The sequence below is a fragment of the Cyprinodon variegatus genome, unplaced genomic scaffold (genome assembly GCF_000732505.1).
Source record: "Cyprinodon variegatus isolate N-32 unplaced genomic scaffold, C_variegatus-1.0 Scaffold382, whole genome shotgun sequence".
NCBI classification, from domain to species: Eukaryota; Metazoa; Chordata; class Actinopteri; order Cyprinodontiformes; family Cyprinodontidae; genus Cyprinodon; species Cyprinodon variegatus.
The window spans coordinates 751,235-772,923 of NW_015150835.1; the positions used below are offsets into that span (position 1 = coordinate 751,235).

At 37.8% G+C, this 21,689-nt stretch overlaps 2 protein-coding genes across 4 annotated transcripts in view; both read left to right on the plus strand.

The window, feature by feature from the left end:
• The window catches only part of LOC107092472 (LIM domain-binding protein 3-like), a 22,598-nt gene extending 18,423 nt beyond the window's left edge, over window positions 1–4,175 (plus strand). Inside the window, exons 6-9 of one of the 2 annotated variants that reach the window (XM_015386968.1) lie at window positions 931–954; window positions 2,040–2,209; window positions 2,331–2,367; window positions 3,771–4,175. In XM_015386968.1, the coding sequence (XP_015242454.1) occupies window positions 931–954; window positions 2,040–2,209; window positions 2,331–2,367; window positions 3,771–3,864 (325 nt within the window). In that variant the 3' untranslated portion in view covers window positions 3,865–4,175. The remainder of the gene's footprint in view (window positions 1–930; window positions 955–2,039; window positions 2,210–2,330; window positions 2,368–3,770) is intronic. The other variant, XM_015386969.1, reaches the window with a different exon arrangement.
• Window positions 4,176–6,665: 2,490 nt separating this feature from the next.
• LOC107092473 (synuclein-like) lies at window positions 6,666–21,457 on the plus strand. 2 transcript variants are annotated; one of them, XM_015386971.1, is made up of 5 exons: window positions 6,666–6,937; window positions 11,380–11,421; window positions 13,836–13,954; window positions 18,548–18,589; window positions 19,529–21,457. In XM_015386971.1, exons 1-5 carry the CDS (start codon window positions 6,817–6,819, stop codon window positions 19,535–19,537), a joined length of 333 nt encoding a protein of 110 aa, XP_015242457.1. In that variant the 5' UTR covers window positions 6,666–6,816; the 3' UTR covers window positions 19,538–21,457. The 2 variants fall into 2 exon arrangements, with proteins under 2 accessions (XP_015242457.1, XP_015242456.1); XM_015386970.1 differs by having other exon boundaries at window positions 6,673–6,937; window positions 13,836–13,963.
• The last annotated feature ends 232 nt before the right edge of the window (window positions 21,458–21,689 follow it).

Consider the following 21,689-nt stretch of genomic DNA (forward strand, 5'->3'; position numbering starts at 1 on the left):
AAAAAAATCTCTTTTAACAGAAGTAAACCTTTAGTGCTCAGTTTGATCTGCCGAGGCTGACTGGCATTCAATGAGAAAGAAGCAGACATGCAAAATGAATATAGAAGCACTGATCAAATGGATGAAAGGGAACAAATAACGTCAGGGGTTGGACTAGGAAATGCAGCAGAATGGGAGAATAGAGATGGAATAAGGCAGAATAATGAAAAGTGGTCCCTATGTCCCCCAGCAGTCTAAGCCTTAAGCAGCATAACTACATAGATAGCTCAGTATAACCTAAACTAACTAACTATAAGCTTTATCAAAAAGGAAAACTTTTAAACCTTGTCTTAAAAGTAGACAGGGTGTCTTCTTCATTTACGAACCAAACAAATTAAAATTTGTCTGATCTTTTTGTATATTTTTCTATCAACATTTGAGAATCTTTGATAGATGCTTAATGGCAAAATATTTTTGTAGCTTTTGTTATCCTCTAAGATCCCTGGGCTAATGTTGGGTCTGATAGTTTTAAAATGTGTTTTTTTTTTCCATGAATCCATTGTTTTCTGCTTAACTTTAATTGGATCACAGAGGTGAGATGAACAAAATTAGACACCTCTCTGCCCAATAACCCTCTCCTGCTCAATGTTGCTGATCCTGATCAGATGCCTTAACTACTTATTTATGTAGAATAACTGCACAATAATAATAAAGAAAACTTTGCCAAATAGTAGTTGCACACATTTCTATGTAGTGATCATATTTGGACCAGATCAATACCATACAAACAGAATCACATAATCCCTTTTAGGCTTGTCGGTATCTGTGCCATATACTCATATTTGCATTTCACCCACTTTCCTTTCTTCATTCTATCAAACAAACCAACCTGTTCTATGATCTGTCCTCCAAACATCCCACCCCATCCGTCCTTCCCCAACATGGCCCCAGCGAGGAGGCCGGTTCTCCTTTGGCGTGAGTACAACAGCATCAATTTTCCGTTCTCCTCAGACTCAGCTTCTTTGTGCTGTAGCAGCATGTGCATTGCTTCAGATGGCCTATAAACTAATCGCTCCATGAATCCTACACCTTCATTTTATTCACTTCATTATGTAAGTGCTTTTATATGTTCATAATAAGCTGTGTATAGATGTGTTTGAAGCACAAACCATCCAAATCTGAGCCTTTAAGGGCATCCTCTCAAGTATTTTGAGCTTTGTCTGAAACTGCAGCTTTTGTTTAAGATGTTTAGCATTGCCAATGTGATTTAATAGAACTGGAAGGTTATGACCAAGTACCCTCTGGAGATTGTGAAATGGGCTCTAGTCATGCTGCTTTGAATTTTTTTACTGCAAGAAACCTGCATCTATCCATGTGTAACAGAGCAAAAAAGGAAAATTAATAGATTTTTATGTCAGTAGATTGAATAAAGTCCTGCTTTAGCAAACATAATGTTACTGGACAGCATTTTTGGTAGCAATGTTTTGTGGTGCAGTTGAAGTGTTTTACAGAAAACTCTCATTAAATTGTATAATCATGAGTTCAGTCACAAAACAATTGATTTTCAATGTCAAAATTTTGACACAGATCCTCATAATCATATGTGACCCTGCCTATGAAAACCCAGCTAAAGTCATTTTTTGGTGAATCTCTGAATTTTTCAGAATACATTCTTAACATTGTGTAGAATGGTTTTATACATTAAGTTGAGATTCACCAAAAAATGACTTTAGCTGGGTTTTCATAGGCAGGGTCACATATTTGACTTTGTATCTTATTAATATAACATACCAAATAAAAAATTATAGCACACTTTTACTCTATTATTCAATTAGATTCTGGCTTCCAAAGCAGATAGGTATTATTTGACCTCCTTGAGATGTAAAACAGATCATTGGTGCCCCCTAGTGAGCAATAACTAATACTAAGCAATACATATTCTGAACCACATTTACAAAAATGTCCCTTTGGGATTAGAAAGCTAATATAAATCTATATCTATAAATCTATTTTGAAGATGTTACATCTTTGTATGACTAAGCATCATCTCATTCTTGCAGTGGAGTTCTCCCAATCAAGGAGCCAGTGGTGGACTGTGCTTCTCCTGTCTACCAAGCAGTGATCAGGCCAGCAGACAAAAACCAGGACATGTCTGAGTGGGCTCGCCGTGCTGCCAACTTGCAATCGAAAAGCTTCAGGATGCTAGCTCATATCACTGGCACTGAATACAGTCAGTACCCTGGCGCCGCCGAATCTTTGCCCTGGCATATTTCTTTCCTCTCTACTCTACATTTGTATTTTCACTGCATTTCTGGGCCTTTAAATCCTGCTCTGTACTTTTCTCTTCACAGTGCAAGATCCAGATGAGGAAGCGCTGCAGAAATCAAGGTGAAGTTTAGAGGGTTTTTTTATTTAAACAAAACCAGTTGTCAAGCACGGTGGTAATAGTGGGATGGTTTGTGCTTGTTTTCCACCTCAGTTCCTGTGCACTATCCATTAAGCTCCTCGGTATAATACAGTATATAGCAGTCAGATAAAATGGCATTTGTCGGTTGTCAACTAGAAAATGATCCAAAGCACAGTTTCAAATCTACAACCAAAAGTTTAAAAATTAAACTGATACTTCAGTTATGGTCCATACAAAGCCCTGACCACAGCCTGATTAAACATTGCCTCTAGAACCTTGAAGAGGCTGTAAATTTCAGCAAATTTTAATAATCTAGAGCAATGTTGTAGAGAGCGGGTGGCAAAAAACTACCTAGATTCAAACTGAAAAATATTTCTTCTTATTTTCCTGCTGTTGGTCGATCTAATTACTAAATGTTGAATCACAGGGTAACCTGAAACCATCTCATAATTTTTAACATGCCTTGTATAAAAAAATAATCCACCTTTATTTCCTACTGTTGGACGTCTGTTTTTAGACAGTTAAAATTACAAAAACATTGTCTATTAGAAAGGTTATTTTTCTAATAAGATGTTATGTTTGGCATATGACGCTAGTTTAAGAGAGAGCAATATAAGTATGTTATCAGCTATACAATGAGTCCTGTACAAAATTAACTCTAAAGGAAGAAGTAATTACGCTAAAAGTAACATAAATTGCAAAAAATGAGAGACTGGTGCACTTCACATCACAGAAGACATGATGGTGATGAGTGGAAATATTGAAACAACATCTTAATCTTGGTCACAATTGGGTCTTTAACATGGAAAGTGAAACTATTAACGGCACCAAATGGTTTGAAGATGACAAAGTGAGTTTTTGGAGCATCACAAAGTGCCAATATTTGTGAAACTAGGTCTTTCAGTAGGAGCGGGTCATAATTCAAGTAAATATTGTTAGAAGCTTATGAAAGGATACAACATTTGACCCAATGCATACAGTTTAGGGCACAATTCTCCTGTATTTTTAACAATTTAAGGTTTTAATTTTACAATGTTGCTGCACTCATACCATGAACTGTATGCACATGACCTCTGCTAAGTAACCTCCATGCTGCAGTATTGGAAATGTGCAGAGGGGACATTTTTATTATAGTATTACTCTCTTGTCCCTTTTAAAGGTCATGTAGAAACATATCGAACAGAATGGGTAAAATTTAAAGACATTTGGGAATGCTGCATACCAATACACTATGATTTTTTTTAAATGATCAGATTTTATAGAAATAAGAACCAACATGCAAAGTTAGAACAGAAGCTGAAGCATGCCTTTTTATCAGAGGATGATGATAACGTAAACCCTTTTCCCTGACATCACTGCCTTCTGCTGTCATCCTCACCAACAGAGAGCGGTTTGAGTCAGAGGTCAAGGGGCCGCGCTTCGCCAAGTTGAAGAACTGGCACAACGGATTGTCTGCACAGATCCTCAATATCCAGTAAAATGGAGGAGAGGTGTATCAAAGCGAGGGAAGTAACAGAAGGAAGGAGGACATGTAAACATGGGAAGAATCCAAGGAGTGAACAGGAGGTGAAGTTAAATTATGAGGGAAAATGAAGAGAGAAACTTCCCAGGAGAGTGAGCTATAGCTGTTGCCTAGATTAGTTAAAAATGTATTAATATGCATACATGTTAGTATGAGAACGCTATGTGTTTATAAGTTTCAGGTGTCAATATATCTGCCGACTATTCAGACCTTCTCTCATGTTTAGGTTCTTTCTTTTAATGTCCTGATTATTGGAGTTCTCTTAGATTAAAGGGAAAATGTACAAAAGAAAACAAATATTCAAATGCTATTTTTTTCTTTTTTTTTTTTTTTTTTTTTGTTGCTCCTGGAGATAAATTGAAGATTTATGAATAAAAAAAAGACTGTATGAGCATGTTTGTCAGATGTGACAGCAAGAGGAATACACAGTTTATCTATATGCACAAGAACAGTATGTAAAAATGCACTCGGAAATGTACTGATATCAATGTGAATAAATGTTTTATTAACTCTACATAAAGGTGTGGGGGTTTGACATAACGCACACAAAAAATGAAAGCACAGAGCAGAGGATCTGTTTTTATGGAGCAACCATTGGCTACCACAAATGTTGCCCTTGTGGAAGAGGAGGCAAAAATAAAGTAGTTGCTGAGAGAGAGTCATAAGAAGTCACTTTCAAAAGCTGCAAAAAGCAGATCTGGTCAGACTACAACTGAACTTTATGAACTGGATTAAAAACTTGGGATATACCACCCAGAAAACATCATCCGCAGTGTGAAAGACGATGGTGACAGCATCATGCTGTGGGGATGCATCTCATCTGCTTAACAGTGATGGTAGAAGAAAACCAGCTAAAGGCAGGAAAACATCCCTAAATATTTAGCCACAGTTACAATGGAACAGTTTAGGTTAAAGTGTATTCCTGAGTTAGAGTTGAGCAGTCAAAGTCCAGACATAAAGCAAAGAATAATTCTGTAGCAAGTGTCAAGACTCAGAACATTGGACCCATAATTTAGGCAGACAGACTGAAGTGATTCATAAAAAGCATTCATTAAATGCTCAGAGTTCTGCGTCTCGGAATCTGTAGAGGGAGTAACACAGGTTAGTGACCACGTAACTCTGACAGGGAATTATAGCAAGCATTTGAGTTATTAACCTGGTTATTAAGTCAGTCCAAACCCAGAGGAAGGAATAGAATCCAGCCGGCTGATTTTAAACAGCATGCGGCGGAAGCCGCCCAGAAAGTTCCAGGAGTAGAAGCCAAAGGTGCTGTAGAGCAGACCGACGAGCAGAGGTCAGCTGACAAGGAGGATTAGAAGAATCCAAAAAGAGAATTGGTAGCCGGCATCAATGAGTAAGCAGAAGTCCAGGCCAGAAGATCAGAGATCAGAAGAGACACTGAAGGGAAATCCAAGTCGGGTTCGGGAGACAGATCCAACGTTGTTAGCAGCCAGAATTCAATTGGAGTCCCAAGACAAATCAGACAAAAAGATCAGAACAGGGGCAGGTAGGCTTAGCATTACAGGAGCAGAAACTAGTCAGGGAAAGGCAATCAAAATAAACACACTGGTGTATACTAGAGAACTCTCACCTACGGCTCAATAATCTCGCACTAATGGTTGGAACCAAGCAGCTTAAAAAGGAACTGGAACAGGTGGTTCAGATGAGTGATAATGAAAACTAGGTGGAGCTAAGCAGGTGGAAGAATCAAGTCAATAATCCAGTCATCAGTGCTAAAATCATGACAGCAAGACCTAAAAAGGTCATTTTCACTCCATCTAGTCTGACTGCATTTCAGTATTTTAGTTTTTAGGTGTGTCCCGAGGACTTTTAGCTGTAACTGTGGTAAAAGGCAGTGCTACAAGGTACTGACTTGGCAAAACACAATGTGTTATATTAGGGTAACCATGTATTAAAAAGTTTAGTTATGTAAATTGTTTTGTGTGGTTTTGTTGTCTACTGGGTTTTCCGTAGGAGGCTGATCTCTGCTACAATGCTGTGTCACGATGACGTGTTTAAAAACAATGTGGTCACAAATATCACAGCTGTCATTTTAATCAACATTAAAATGACAGTAATTGCAAAAAAAAACAGTCTCATCAGGAGGTTCTATTCTGTAACAGATACATTCTTCCTTTTGTCACTCAATCTTCAAATCCGATGACACAAAACCTGATCAGTTGGATCAGTGTCCTCTCAGAGCTGCAATGCTGTCGAGTCAGCATGTCGGTGTGAGACAGATGAAGGAGGGGGAAGAGGAGGAGAAAGGTGGCTGTGACTCATTCAGGTGGAGATGACGAAGCACTTCTTGATTCCTTCACAACAACAAAAACATCTTTGGGTCCTTTTTTTTTCTATATAAATCAAATGTAACTTGCTCCACTAAGGTTGGTGATGGACCAGAATTATGCAGAGCAAACACTGATGAGCAAAAGGGAGGAAGTGACATCACGTGTTAAGATTACATGACAAAATGTCAGCTGGTTGGCTGTTATGTAATATGTGGCTTTGCATTCAGACAAGTCAGTCAATATTGAGCTTTAGAGGCTAAGCTGGTCATAACTTGAAAATAAGAATTGAGAGGTGGTTGTAGAGGCGGGGATGCTGCATGGAGAAAATGCTGCAGCATCCAGCCGTCTCTCCTCCTCCTCCTCTTTTCTCCATCTCCATATTGGCTCTCTCCTCCTCCCCTCTCATTTTCAGTCTGCATGCTGTGGCCTTGCTGTGCACTGCGTTTAGAGCTCTGCTGTAGCACCAACAAGAGGAGGAGCTAAAAAGAAAAAAAGGCACGCGCACACTCTCTGACATCCCACATCATCACCATCATTATCATCTCTTCCGCACGCTCACTGTAAGCACTAGCCAGGCCTGTTCTGAGCAGGGGACCCCAGCCAATTCATTGCCCACCATGGATGTATTTATGAAAGGGTTCTCTATGGCCAAGGAGGGTGTGGTAGCTGCTGCAGAGAAGACCAAAGCAGGGATGGAGGAGGCAGCAGCCAAAACCAAAGAAGGGGTGATGTATGTAGGTATGTACCATGGAAAAAAAAAAACCTTTTAGAGAAGTTGAAGGGTTCGATTATTGGTTTGATCTGCAATCGTTTTAAGCATTTTTTCTTACATTGGTTTTCTATGTGGATAGAAACGAGGGAGGAGTAGGTAGGAGGTAGCAGAAATGAGCACTGTCAGGATACTGCTGCAGGACTGGTGCAGGACACAGGGTGTGGGGTTTCAAAAAGTGACGATGAAACAATCAGAGAGGGTAAAGAGGCTGTAGCAGGAAAACTGGTGGGTTACATAGAAACAGAAAATTAAAAAAGGATATGAGAAAAAGAAAAGCAGATACAGAGGAGTCCTGGGACAGTGCTACTGGCTTTTACTACATCACCAGAATTTACAATCAATCAAGTGAGACGGTGGGAAGATATTAAACGTGTAACTGAATGTTGCTTTATTAGGCTATCCTACAAAACTATTGATAATTTAAACAGGTTTTGCAGAAAAAGAAAAAAATAATTGCAACCATGCTGCCGTTTCCTGTGCTTTTAATTTTAGCTCCAGCAGAGACTGCGTCACATCTCAAGGTTACCATCAGAGAGGAGGGGAGGGGAGATTGGAAAGAGGGACGGTGAATCAGAGGGTTAAGAGGTAGTCTTATTTGATGGCCGCAGTCCTTTCCTTCTGCATCTTATCTTATGTTAAATTGGGACTTCAAAATTATAATCAAGGTGGTATCCTAAAGCAGGAGCCTGCAGGATGAGGGGAATAAGGTGTTCGCCATCTTATCCTGCCCTTTCTTCAAAATGAACTGAATTTGTCAGCTGTGGTCGAATCTGTCTGCGAAATCCATTTTTTTTAAACCAACATGCAGAAATATAAAAAAATATATATACCACTTGATAAAAAGAGGGTTGGGAGGGCAGGAAGGGTATAAAGAGGGAGAAAAGATACGCTTGCTGAAGTGAGGAGGGTAAATGTGTCTGATGAAGATGACTGTATCCACCTCCAGTCCAGTGCACAGGCATCGGTATGCAAATAGACAGTATGAAGCACTAGCGGGCTGCAGAGGTACAGCCTTGGCTGCAGCTGAACCCTTCAGCATCTATTTTAAAGATATCCACTGCTTGATCCAATTACCCCCTCAAAAGGGGGTCAGTGCAGCCCAGTGTTCTGCATGGTGTCTCTACTGCAGTGCACCATCATCATATTGCATTTCTGTCTTTTGTTTAAGGTCTAGTAGAAACTCACATGCAGAGTGAAAACTGACTGTATAACTTACAGTATCTGATGAATTTAGCTGAGTCATTAACTTTTGAGGTGGCGTTCATGAATACTGGAGAACACTGTGAACTTCACACCTTTATTCCTAATACACCTGCACTATTCAGAGTGGAGCAGATCAAATGCAACATGTTTGTTTCTGAGATGTCAGGGCTTGAAGTTTTCATAAAATCCATTTAATTTCCTCAGATTTACACCAAGGTAGCAAATTGAAACAGTGGGACAGTTGCTTAAGGTATTACTGTATAACCTATTAAACTATCATTGCATAATTATAAAATAGCCATAAATTGCAGTTAATTCAATCTTTTCTAATACATCAGCTGAAAATGTAAACGAATACACAAGTTAAACATAAGATAGAAACCAAACATAATAAACCTAAAGACACAAAAAAGGGATCCTAACAGCTTTTTGGGGTATTTGCATGACAAAAAATGTGTGGGATGCAGAAGAAGAAGCGTCATCTTATCAAGAGCTTCCACTGACTAACAACGTTTTTCAAAGGATGACAAAGTATGTTTTTCATTTTAATAAAAGATCCAAATGACCATTACATACAATATTTTCGTTAGATTTTTCTCAAATGTTTTATTGGACCTGTCACAACTTTAATAAATTAAGAGAAATATAGAGTAAATCTACTGATGGAAAAACAAATATTAGAGCTCAATATTTGCATGTTATATATGGATATTTCCAATAATATTCCATGTAATCCAAACAACCTTATTCAAATTTAAATGACCATTTATGTTTGGATTGTGTCTTGCTCTGATCTGCCGTGTTCAGTGTGCCAATTCCTCCTTAGATCTAGTTCGTCTTTATAATTTAAAAGATCAGAACAGTCAGTCAGCGGTACATTTTGTTCTGTGGTGACGGACAGTGTGCCATGGCACTCATGGGGCTCCTTTAGTTAAAATGAGCACAAAAAAAAAACATCTGTTTCACTAGGAAGTGTGTGTGTGGTGTTCTGCGGTACTGCTTCGTACTCAGGCACGTGGATGGTATACCTCTGAGAGCGTGCAGAGAGTCAGAAGGGGAACAGGCAGCAGGGAGAATGTGGTATGGAGGCATGAGGCAGTCCCATCACAGGTTCTGCATCTGCTCTGACAATCCACAGGGAGAGAGAGCTCAGGATGGTACTGCTGCCGACTGTTCTGCATATTTTCTCTTCCTTTAACTGTTGCCTCTGATCTTTTAGAGTGGATATTTCCCTCCATCCATCCTTTCCTTCTGTAGATTATATAACAAGAATTTAATCTGTTTGGGATCATGCTGCAGTGAGCACAGAGCTGGGGGGAGGGGAGTGGGCTGGTTTTTAATTGTTTAGGAATTTATTAGGTCATCAAAGCGTTTCTAAAAAATGTAGAACGTCCAATACATCCCATCTAAAAAATAAATTAAAGTAATTTAAAAGTAAATGATGCATCCAAAAGAAAAAAGGGTTAAAAATGGTGAGCAAACAGATAATTGATTAAAAAATAATTCATGGCTGTTTAATTCTTTCCTCTTTTTGTCACATAAGCAATGAAAATTATACATTTATTGTTTTAATGTTTTAGGAAAAAAACTCTTAAAAGTGCAATTTGAGCAAGGCCCATTATCTCTGGTACCAGTAAACAAAAGCCTGAGGAGGTCCCCTGAGTAGCAAACAGACTCCACCTGATTTTAACATAATGTAAATATAAAGACACCTTTTCAACAAAGATCTTAGAGGCTCATTAAATAATATCAGTGAACAAACTGCATATTGATCAGGAGGTTCATAGTATCTCTGGAGGTTTGTAGAGAGAAAGTCCTCCAGATACCATCAGCTCAGCTGAAAGTTTGTGTCAACAGGACAACTATTAGTGGTTATCTCTACAGAATATGGGAAAAGAATACAAGAAGTCCTGCTTGAAGGTTGCTGAAGGCAATCTTAGGGATGCAGCAAATGAGGAAAAAGGTGATCTTGTCAGATCATTCCAAAAACGCTTACGCTTCCTATCCAGGAAGCTTTTTCACTTCCAAATGTTAGGAATAGCGTTGAGTTCGAGGTTGTATAATCTAGCCCAGAGGTCTTCAACAGGGGGTCCGCAACTCCTAAGGGGTCCGCAGATGTACTGCATGGGGGTCATGAAAGTTTTGGTTGATTACAATTTTTTATTTTTTTTTTAATTCCTCGCTGCAATTTTTTCCACTAATTAAAATTTCTTTAAATACACATTAACTTGAATTCAACACACTGTAGTAAACAGATAAATGGATGGAGTAGATGTCTTTCAGTCATCAATGCACACATTCAGCGGCACACAGGAGCTCTTTCAAGCTGCACACCGTTTTATTCACAACACCTGTCCTATCAACCAGGAATCAGAATCAGAAATACTTTAATAATTCAGGGGTGAAATTACTTTCATTACATTACTCCATATGTAATAGAGTGACTATAGGACCAGTTTGATATAAAATAATTTCATACAGTATATAGAATTAGGGGGTCCCCACTCCATCTTACTATCCGTTTGGGGGTCCTTGGCCTGGAAAACGTTGAAGACCCCTGATCTAGCCCATCAAAGCCTTGTTTTTGTTTAGAAAACATGCAAACTGACTAACTGAACCACCCCTCTGGAGTGGGGGTCATTTAGCTTCTTTTGTTAGTATGCAATGCCCCATACCTGTCTAAGTCTCAGAAAGGGGGGTCGTTGAAGGGAATTGTTGGCCTGGCTGACAGGTCTTCTTCTCCCATGTATGCAATGATAGTGGGAATAGATCAACTCAATTGCTGCATCTGATCTTGTCAGATCAGAATAAATATAAACTTATTTCATAGTTCACTTAATTAATAGCAGTTTTTCCTCCCCTGTCACAGATACCACTTTGTACTGGTCTATTACATTAACCATAATGAAACACTACAAGATGTGTGAGTGTAATAGTTTAAAAATGTTGAAAAGCCTTTTCAAAACTCCGTATTTCATTCAATCCTCCTAATATTTTACAAGCAAACCCCAAATAAAAGCTCATTGTTTAGGTGAAAGTATTTAGCTTGTTTTGTTAAAGAATAGAAGTTGGAAAAAAAAAAAGAAGAAGTCCGAAAACATTTCTTCTTTGAAGAAAATCAATAAGAAATTGTGAAATGTGAATTTTCTCACAGAGTGAAGAAGTTTTATAGAGGGCCGTAATTTTGGTTTTCTTTTGTCTGCAGGGAACAAGACAAAGGAAGGTGTTGTGTCATCGGTAAACACAGGTAAGAAAAGCGCCCTTTACTGGCTAGCACCGACCTCCAGATGTCAGTTAAAGTTTAAAGATATTTTTATCAACTATGTAATGAAATAACAATTGATCATTTTCTCAGGTTATTTTATAAAGAAAAAATTGAAGCATCAAAATATGGCACCATATATCGGTTGTGTCTCTCAGTGAAAAACTAAAGCTGGCATTCTGAAGCTGTTCGCTCTCATGCCTGTTTTTGCTGTCTACATTTGGACAAATCAATATTTTACAAAATTCAACATAAGCTTTGATGAAAAAGGATGCTCTGACTGCTTTCATACCAACATACATGTGTCCACTTTGTAAAAACACTTGATTTGAAAGCTGGTAAATCCCAAATAAGAGCCTATTTGAACGGAAGATGGTGATTAATTAGGCAATTATAAATTCCAGAAGGCTTTTTCTTCTCCCTGAATATTTCCAATCACTCATTCGAAGGTTTGAAAACCTTAAAGGCAGAACTTGCCAACTTTTAAAGTGAAGCACAAATGCATGAATTCCACTATCACAGAGCTATGGTGTAATTTTATACCACTGCACCTGCAGACATGAATGTGGTATATATTATATATGATCAAATGTAAATAATAGAAGAGGGAAACAGAAGTTATCTATTGCATATTTTACAACAGTCTGGGCAGATCTATTGTACTTCACAAAGGCTTGCACTGCAGTTTTTTTTTTTTAATCTATTTATTTTTGGTTTGTTGATTAAGCACTTTTTGTGATTTTTTGGAACCTGTCACCTCAGCCCAAGTGTAAATAACACAAGGAAAATTATTTAGCTTTAGACAGAAGAAAGGGTAACAGGTGAAACACCATTACCTTCATGGGAGATGAAGTCAAGGTGTTTGAGGAGGTAAATATCTCTTCAGAACAAAAACACAATTGTTGCAACAGAATTATTTTCCTCTTTGGGATCAATAAAAGTTTTTCTTTTTATGAATTAAGGTGGATTTAACCATAATTCATATCAAAGTTGCCTTTAGTATTTTTATCTCCATTTAGTCTATTAAAATGGAGCAAACATGCTGCATTGTTTGCAGCTCACTGAACATGGACCAGAGAAAGCAAAGGTGAGAGCTCCAGCCAAACATTTCTAAGAAGCTTTCCTGTATGTTCCTTTAAGCATAGCTGCCATGATGAAGCATGACATTTACGAGATTGCACTGTGGATTGAAACACAGGTTTATCCAATGGATAGAAAAATAGGAAACCTTGCAGAACAGTTCAGGATTAACATTAAAGTCAAGATACACATTTTCCCTATTGCAGTGTCCATCTGCAAGCCCTAAAGGTCTATGAAGTCCACAGCAGCTCCATGTGTAAAGTAAGAGAAATTAGTGTTTAGAATCAAAAAACAGGAATACAGGGAGAAACGTCCTGCTTTTACTGCATCTAGATGGGAACCTATCCTCGATTACTTCCGAGGCATTCTGGAGCCTGTTGCCTAACTCCATATGAGCTGCCAATAATTATTAAATTAGGACAACCACCCCTTTTCCATTAAACTTTAAATTATTGACTTGATATATATATAAGCTGAGTCAATAATAATCAAATCTAATTTGTTTGAAATGTGGAAAGATCATTAAGGACAACATTAGCTAACTTGTATAGTTAGGAAAGGTAATGGAAAGTGCATCTGTCTGTATATGTTATGTATTATTTTAGTCAACACTTTTTTTTTAAATATTGACCATGATCAATCAAGCTGCTAATAAACGATCTACTGTTCTCAGTAGTTTGCCAGCTTTTAAGATGACATCCAAGGATCCAGGTGAGGAACTCCTCAGTTAACTAGAATTGCTTCAGGTTCTCTAAGCATCAGATCCTCTCTTCAGCATTTCTTCTTTTTGTTTTTTGTATTGTGGAGTAAAAAACTTTGAGATTTTCTGTTTGAGATAGAGATAAGAATGAGTTACATGTTCTCCTTCATGGCATGAAGGGGAGGGCTGTTGTTTTGAGGAGATCCATCTGTCCAGTGAAAGATATATTAACCCAACAGTGAATGGTCTTGATGAACTCAAGTTGTTTTTCCTCCGCATGTTCAAGTGTGAGAAAGTTCTTTATGCACTGGGTGGGTTGGTTCCCCTGGGGGAAGTGTGTGTTGGGATTTTTGTAAGGTACAAATGTATGTACTGAGCTTTGGCCAGTCAGAGCCCAATCTCTCCGTCTGAGGATGTTAAATAAATTTAAACATTATTTCTTGCAAGAAACGCCTCTGTCTCAGCTTCTTGACTCCACAGTATATAATGTAAAGATGAAGAGGTCTAGAACGTGTTTCAGCATGAATATAGCTAACAGTTGAAAATAAGTGTTTGTTTTGTGCTTGTTAGTTGGACATCTTCAGGGTGCTCTGATCTCTGTCGGGTTTCTCTCTGTTAGTGGCCAACAGGACCGTGGACCAGGCCAACATCGTCGGAGACACAGCAGTGGCCGGAGCCAACGAGGTGTCTCAGGCAACCGTCGAGGGGGTTGAGAACGTCGCTGCATCAACCGGGATGGTCAGTCAGGTCAGTTACTATGGTAACAACACATAGGTCATTTTATAGGGGGGGTTCTTCAAGACTGCACAACAACAGCAACTTGAGATTATGCCATGAGCTGATCAGTTTGAAGGAACCTACTGGTTGATTATGAGCTGCTGTTTAGTATTTAGCCACTAGATGGAGCCATTTCCTTCACAAACATATTTTTATTACCTTATGGCCAACATAATCATAAAGAAGACAGTTACTCAGCAGAGAGTTACTTGGATCCTCAGTAGAGGGTATGCCAGGTCATTGCTAAAAGAAAACTTTCACAGAACGCTAGATCCAAGCATATTAAAGGAAAGTTGAGTGGAAGGAAAAGATTTGTTAGCAGACATAAATAGCAGGGAAAACAATAGCCTGCAGAATCGAAGGCCATATATGGGTTTAGGCTTTTTTCATTCTGTAAACCAGAATCAAACACATTTTTTTGTGAGTTCATGGATGCAATATATTTAACTCTGTGTGTAAATACATCAAGAGCTTTATTGTTCTATGCACTGTAAAAAAACAAACAAAAAAACATCCCCCTTTACAATAAAATTCCTATTTGCTCTCCGCACTGATAAAAAGAGAATTAAAAATAGAAATATAGTAACACCTGTTAATAAATAGAAATACAGAATAAAGCCTAAGTTTGCAACATTAACTATTTTTGTGAAACATAAATGAGTAAGAACAATATTGTGCAAAATGGAAAATGAACTCAAATAGTCAGGTATGGAAGTGCAGTAAAATTAAGTGTCCTGAGGTTAATTTGTAATAGTTGATACCTATTGGTAATTCAAATAATTAACAATCTTCAGGCTTTTGTTTTTGAAAAAATTCAATCAGAGCTATGAAAAAAGTATAATGATAATCAGATTTATTAAGGTGGAGCTGTGATTAGACCATTATCTAAGTTTTCATCTACCTTTCCTCATCCTACAACACTTATGGAAACTTCAGATTTTATCGATATATTCAATCATAATGGGAATTTGTTTGTTATTCATGAAGCAGGAGGAAATGTGTTTATCTTATTGATACAAAATATAATTTCAATTCAGTTTATTTATATAGCGCCAATTCACAACACATGTGAATATATGTATATAATTTCGCATATATTGGTCATTTATCATTTATTTCTCCATCTCAAAGGTGTTCAACAATAAAGTTAAAGTTATAAACTTATAATCAAAGTGTCTTCTGCAACTCCTGAAGTCTGATCATACTTCCTGCTGTTTTCTGTTAATTTATCTGTTAATTTCTTTCATGTTTAACTCTTGTGACCTTTGCACTTGATTGTGAGAGGATTTTTTGGTTTCTTGTTGTGCCACTGCTTTTGTCTCTTGTGTTGTTTGTGTGCTTTCGATCAATTCACCCCTTCGCCAATTTGCTTTCCGGGTTTGTACCCACACACAAAATAAAACCATTTTACACTTATTTACTCAACCACTGTGTATCAGATTTCCTCTAAGTTTTTAAGTTTTATCAAACATACTTTTTAGATTTTAAATTTGTCAAATATACTTCTTCGTCTTAAACGTTCATGTTATATAATCATTGATTGTTACTCTGATCCCTGTTTGGGACAGTTAGCTCTTATGAAATACTGTATAACCCAATGACATGATTATGAGCGATCATCAAACCAAAACAACTAAAGGATTCCCTGTTCGAGGATTTCCACTGGAGTCAGATTAACATCATCTTAACTCTTGACTATAAGCAGAATTCTTTTTTTTTTTTTTTTTTTTTTTTTTATAAAATACAAACCAAGTCCTTTATGGTGTAATCCAGGATGAGAAGGTAGCAAAAAATGTCCACAATAAAGTAACAGTGTATAACTTCTGAACCAATTATCAGATTAATTTATCAGATTAATTTGAAATATATAAATACATTTTTCAGGTGTATATCCAGCACTTGGTGCATATTGATGCTCTGTTTTGGCTCCCCTCCTCAAAAACTTGCCTATGTCATGGGACCCAGATCACTGCTTTACAGCAGTCTGAGCTCCCCTTGAACAGGAGATCTAAATAAGGTAAAACTTGTTGTCATGCAACAAAACAGACATGAACCGACATATTTTAGGTTCTCTTATTAAGGATTTAATATAAAGGGGTGAAGGTGACCTTCTACGCTTTAGATCTACTAGTCTAATCTATTAGTTATTCCATGGCTTCTAAGTGTGCTGGTCCAGTCAACTATCATAATACAAAACACACAGGGATACCATTTATTTCTACAACGTTGTAACAAACACTTGCTAAAAGTTACAGTTTTGCTTTAAAACCAGTTGAAACAGATACCATAAAACAAAAAGCAAAATTGACGACAGCACTTAAACTTTTTACAATAAGTGAAACGCTTTTTCACCACTGTCTGGTCTAAATTTATAGCTGCTGGTGAGTGGTTCCAGAAAGACTTTTTCTGGATTTTGTAATTTCTCACGAGGAATTTACAGGTGTTTCAATTAACAATCGTAGATAGAATGCCTTCATCCAAACAAAAGTGAGTACAGTCAGTAGATTTAGTTATGATAATAATGCAGAAACACTGTACCAATCATTTTTCAAACATACATCTTCAAAATGTCCCTGTATGGGTTAATGACAGAAATGCTTCTGTTAGTCTTATGCTCACAATAAAAGATATATAAAAGACATTAAAATATTTAATTAAAAACTCCAATCAGCCTTGAGTTAAAGACATTTTCTTAAACTTTTCCATATATTTGTAGGCAGGTCTCTGATAATCAAAGGGACAGATGTTATCTTCAGCGATTGAAGTATTGTCCACTTACAGTGAAACATAACTTGTATAGCTAGTAGAAAAAACAGGACCCAACTATGGACCCCTAGAGGACACCCTTATGGATAAATGAAGAGTTTGGAGACACTCATTAACCAGATAAGTTGTGTTCCGCCATTCATATAGTACAGACAAAATGACAGTACAAATTATTTAACATATTTTAAAGAGATTCCACATCCACCAAACTATTTCTATAGTAATAGAGGGCTTAAAATAAATGTACATTGCATCTCAAAGGCGAGAACAGATGAAAACACTGCAAGACAGATGACACAAAAATCTGGGTGCAAACACGGAGGAAGTAAAAATGGTGAAAGGGTGAGATGACAACCATCTGTTGTTGCTGTGTTTGTTTCATAGTTTGTTTGTTTGTTTGTTTTTTGTTTCTTTATGCTGTTTGTGTCTCATTTGTCTTTCCTGGATAGGAGGAGCCAATATACGAGGTACCTATTGTAAAGCAGTGCGGGGGTCTTAGATGTACCATTTTTGGTGGTAGGGAGGGAATGCTCTGCATGGAACATGCCAGCTGCTTGATACATTGAAATGGGTTTGATTTATTATATAATGCATTTTATATCCACGGTTTATAACTGGCTTTCAGCAACAAAGGTGAGCATCAGAAGGGATGAAAGGAGACCCAAAAGAATAATCAAACCTACCAAGACCTAACTATCAACCCAAATTAGGAGGATTTATCAGGGAGAAAGGGAATGACCCATGTTACTCTGGAGGAGCATCAGCGATGCGTAGCTCTTGTGGAAGAACCTCCTAAATGGACAACCATATGTCATAGATTGATATCTGGCTATATTGGAAGACCTGCAAGAAGAAAGCTTTTTTTTTTTTTTTTATGCCTTAAAGTTATAGTGGAGGATTTTCTTTTTCCACGGGGATCATCAAAATAAGTGGTCCTTCTAATTGTCAATCATTCTGGTGATATATTTACATAAGGCCGTTCCACGTGCTCGTCCCCATTTTCACTTAACTTTTAAACACAGCGTGCTTGAGGAGAATGGGCTCACGCATGCTCTCACACGCATTTATTGGTGTTCCCTCTCTGGAGCGAGTACAGGGTTGTGCAAGTGCATTTTATTTTTAAGTGGAGAGGGTGGGTCTCTTCAAAAAGTAGCGAAAATCCTCCACTGTAGCTTTAAGACACCATTTTCACATCCTATGATTGTGACACAGCAATCATAGAAAAATGTTTTTCTCTGGCCCACACCCCTTAACTAACAATATACCCTAAAAGACTTGCCAGGTAAAACACAGCGAAAGTTTTGCAAAATAAAAACTTAGATTCTTATGTGTAGAGAGGGAGAGGAAACCTGCATACTATCCTTTTGGGCATATAAATATGTTTGCAAGACATATTCTTCTTTCAGCTTCCTTTCTGCTGCTCACTTTGGTGTAAGTTTACTAGATGATGCTAAATCTGTCATTTATAATCCTGTATCTCCTATCAAACATAAAAGATACGGCCGTGTTTGACCTCAATGCTGTAAATCATTTCTACCAATTATACCCCACTTAGGCTTTACATCATAAACAAAAAAATCTAGCTAATTGCTAACGCATCCTTTAACCTATCATTATTTACCGCTGATTTGATCCTCCAAGCATGTCGAAGTTAAACACCTAGTGATGCTGACAAGACTCTGACCTGCCATTAACTTATTCTTTTATCAAAGCAGATAATAATAATATTAATAATGAAGCAGTTTTCTTGTATCTTTTTGAAACCGTTTTCCTTTTTCTTTTCCACAGGGAGAGTACGGAGGGATGGAGCAAGGTGGCGAAGGAGGAGAGGTAGGAAAACAGGAGGATATTATCTGACGGCCAAGTATGAGCAACAACTTAAACAGGAAGTCCTGTATGGGAAGTAGATACATTTATAGATTAAATATATACTTCTTTCCTTTCTAATTGTAAACTTCTGTGACGCAAAGGTTCAGTTTGCAGATGGTTTTAACTTGCTGAGGCAAAACCTGCAAAAAAAAAGAACACTTGACCTTGATTTGAGTTGGTACTAAAAGTTATATTTCTTTTAGAGTGATTACAACTGCTGATATGTGCCTTTATGAGCATCACAGCACAACTGGGCTGATGCAGGAACTCAGTGAACTCAGTTGGTCTTGTAGGTTTTATTTATTTAATGCATTTATAAAACACTGCAGGTCTAAAGGTCACTGTTTTATCAGCAGTATGCATGGAAGTCACATGGAAATGGAAATGGAAATCACAAGACGTAGCTCATTAGATGGAACAAACTGTTAAATATGGTAGTAAAACCATCCTGATATGAGTCTCATTCATTATTGAATGTACAGGTGTATAGGGATTCCTATAGTTAAGTTTAGGTTTATTAAAATCAACAGTTCTTTGTTCCGGAATAGTTCACAAGAACCAACAAAAACCATGTAAAACAGCTTTTTTTATGTAAACGATTGGACCACGCTCAATTAGAGAAAAAGTAACTAATTAAAATAAGCCAGGAAAGAAACATTTTTAGATATTTATTTTTAGACATTCAAATGATTTTGAAATCAAGAATTGTAACATCTCTTTATCTCTGTACTTCTTTGAAGAATCACACAAAAAAGAAAATAAATATGCTTTTGTATATGTTTACTACATGTTCCAACACCTAATCTAATCTAATGATAGTTGTCAGGTAAAGCTCTACATATGTCTGTCATTAACCACGATTGATTCTGTCATTCTCATTCTACATCTCTTCTTTTTTAGGGCTACTAGTCTTCTTCAGGACCCTTCAGCTTCCCCTCGCCCTCCTCGCCTCGCCTCGCCGTACCAGACTCCAGCTGTTCAGCAACATTTTTTTTTTTGTGACTTTTCGGAATCAAAACCAGAACAGACTCTTCCAGACGCAACACCTCTGCTTCCCCGTGCCACCTCTCTCCTCACTGTCTAGTTCCCTGTAGCTTTCCCTCTGCTTCCCTCGTTGCACCCTTGCCTCACCTGTGTGTTCGTGTAGATAAACCCTTGTTGTCGTTGCCACCCGACTGAGAAATTTCAAACGCCCTTACCCAAACACAGAGAGAGACTAACTGGAATAATGTGCCAGCATGACACACCCACAAACAATACATACCATAAATACCAGCAGACCACACACCAGGCAAACAAGTAGCTGTAGGACATTACAAGAGAGGCTTGTCTAATTGAAGAAAAATTAGTCATTCTGAAACTTAAGGAGCTGCATGAGAGGGTGTGAGTGTGCTGCAGGCCAAGTGTTTAGTTCAAGCTCGTGTGCATGTGTTGTCAGCAGGGATATGTGCATTAAAGATGTGTGCTTCAGTTTGTGACAGTAGAATGCATGAGCAGATGTTCCCCACGGTGTTCTCTATAGAATGGCTGTTCTGTGTTGCAAAGTGCAGCTTTGTGTGTATATGTTCGCTTCAGCATTTAGGAACAGGGTTAGCGCAGTAGAAGTGGTCAAAGTGTAACGTGATGTTATGCATGAGCATTTTCCGAAGCCTGTCCATGCCGTAAAGTGTTTGTGTCTGCAAAGTGTGGGTAAGAGGAAAGATCTTTGAGCGTTCCACAATCAGATTTTTGCTTACTGGTTAGATTTGGGTGAAAAGGAAGCTTCCCTGCAACTTTGGACAATTTATTTGTCCTTTAAAGTAAATAATGTTTCAATGAAAACTTGCACATAAACAAAAGCCTCTGGAGCTCCAGGTGGCTGGTGAAAAAACTTTGACTGGTCACCTTAAGCCATTTTATAATCATTCCTAGCTTGAAACCTATGACCACAATAGCTCACATGTTGGCATCATTAGGTGACAAGTTTGGGCCTTCCAGCGCCAATGACCCAAATATTGAACTGAACTGGGCCGCCTTTGGTCTTCTGACTGCAGCTTAGATGAAGGCATCAGAACCGAAGACGTCTGTTGGATCAGAAGTTTAACATCTTCTGAAAACATGAGAAGCCCGTTTGGTTTCTACTTGAGAATTTAAACCAATGATAAACAATTGTATCTAGAATCTTTAAAAAACAATTTAAACAATTTAAATTTCATGCATCAAAATTAATAAAAAATAATTAAAACAGGAGTTATTGGATCCGGTATCAGCTTGGTGCTGGCCTGTCATTCAATCTTTCTGCAAAATAAAATTGTTTCAAGGTAAATTTGACCTTTGTATTAAAACAAAAAAACCTCATATTACCTCAATCCTGACTGTTTGAGGGGAAGAATCAACTTGGATCATATCTTCCAAAGGAATTAAATCGAGGTCAGGATTTTCTAAGCTTCACATTGAAATGGCAGAAACCAAGTCCTCATTTCTAGTAATACATGTCCTGATTTCAGCAACAAAAAACCATCGATGTATCAGTGTAAAAATATTCATCAAAAAGAAAGGAATTAAGTTTTTCTTGTAGCAAAGCTCTGTGTGTTTATCTGCGCTGAATGTCTCCCCTCTCTGCTGTCTAGGCCAATCAGATAGCCCCTTCCCCTGTAGCTGAGAATCACACCATTGATTATCCACCCAGCGCTTTAGGAGTGTGCGTAAGTGTATGTGTGAGTCATAATAGAGGATTTACCAGAAAAGCGTGTGTATATTTTTATTTTGAAGGACAACAGAAACCAACGACTGCATGATGCCTTACAGAAGAACGACACACACATTCAAATGCACAGGCACACAAACACAGAAAAAAAAAAGACACACAAGTCCAACCACACAAAACACGACAAACCCGAGTCACGCACTGTGTTTAAGTTGGTATCATGTCAAACTCGCTGATTTTATAAACGGTAAATGTGAAATAATAATAAAAAAAAAGGTTTTGTTGAAATCCAGCTGTGGAGTCAACGTCTTTATTTGGTGTCCTGTTTGAGAGCTTCAGTTCACAAGCAGGCTGTAGAAATACAAGGAAGATTTG

Excerpts from the sequence above, each read along its gene's own strand:
- LOC107092473 (XM_015386970.1), top strand. The coding sequence starts at position 6,817 with ATGGATGTATTTATGAAAGGGTTCTCTATGGCCAAGGAGGGTGTGGTA. Across the intron at positions 6,938-11,379 it reads AGAAGGGGTGATGTATGTAG|GGAACAAGACAAAGGAAGGT; the intron begins GTATGTACCATG and ends TTTTGTCTGCAG. Across the intron at positions 13,964-18,547 it reads CAACCGGGATGGTCAGTCAG|GGAGAGTACGGAGGGATGGA; the intron begins GTCAGTTACTAT and ends TCTTTTCCACAG.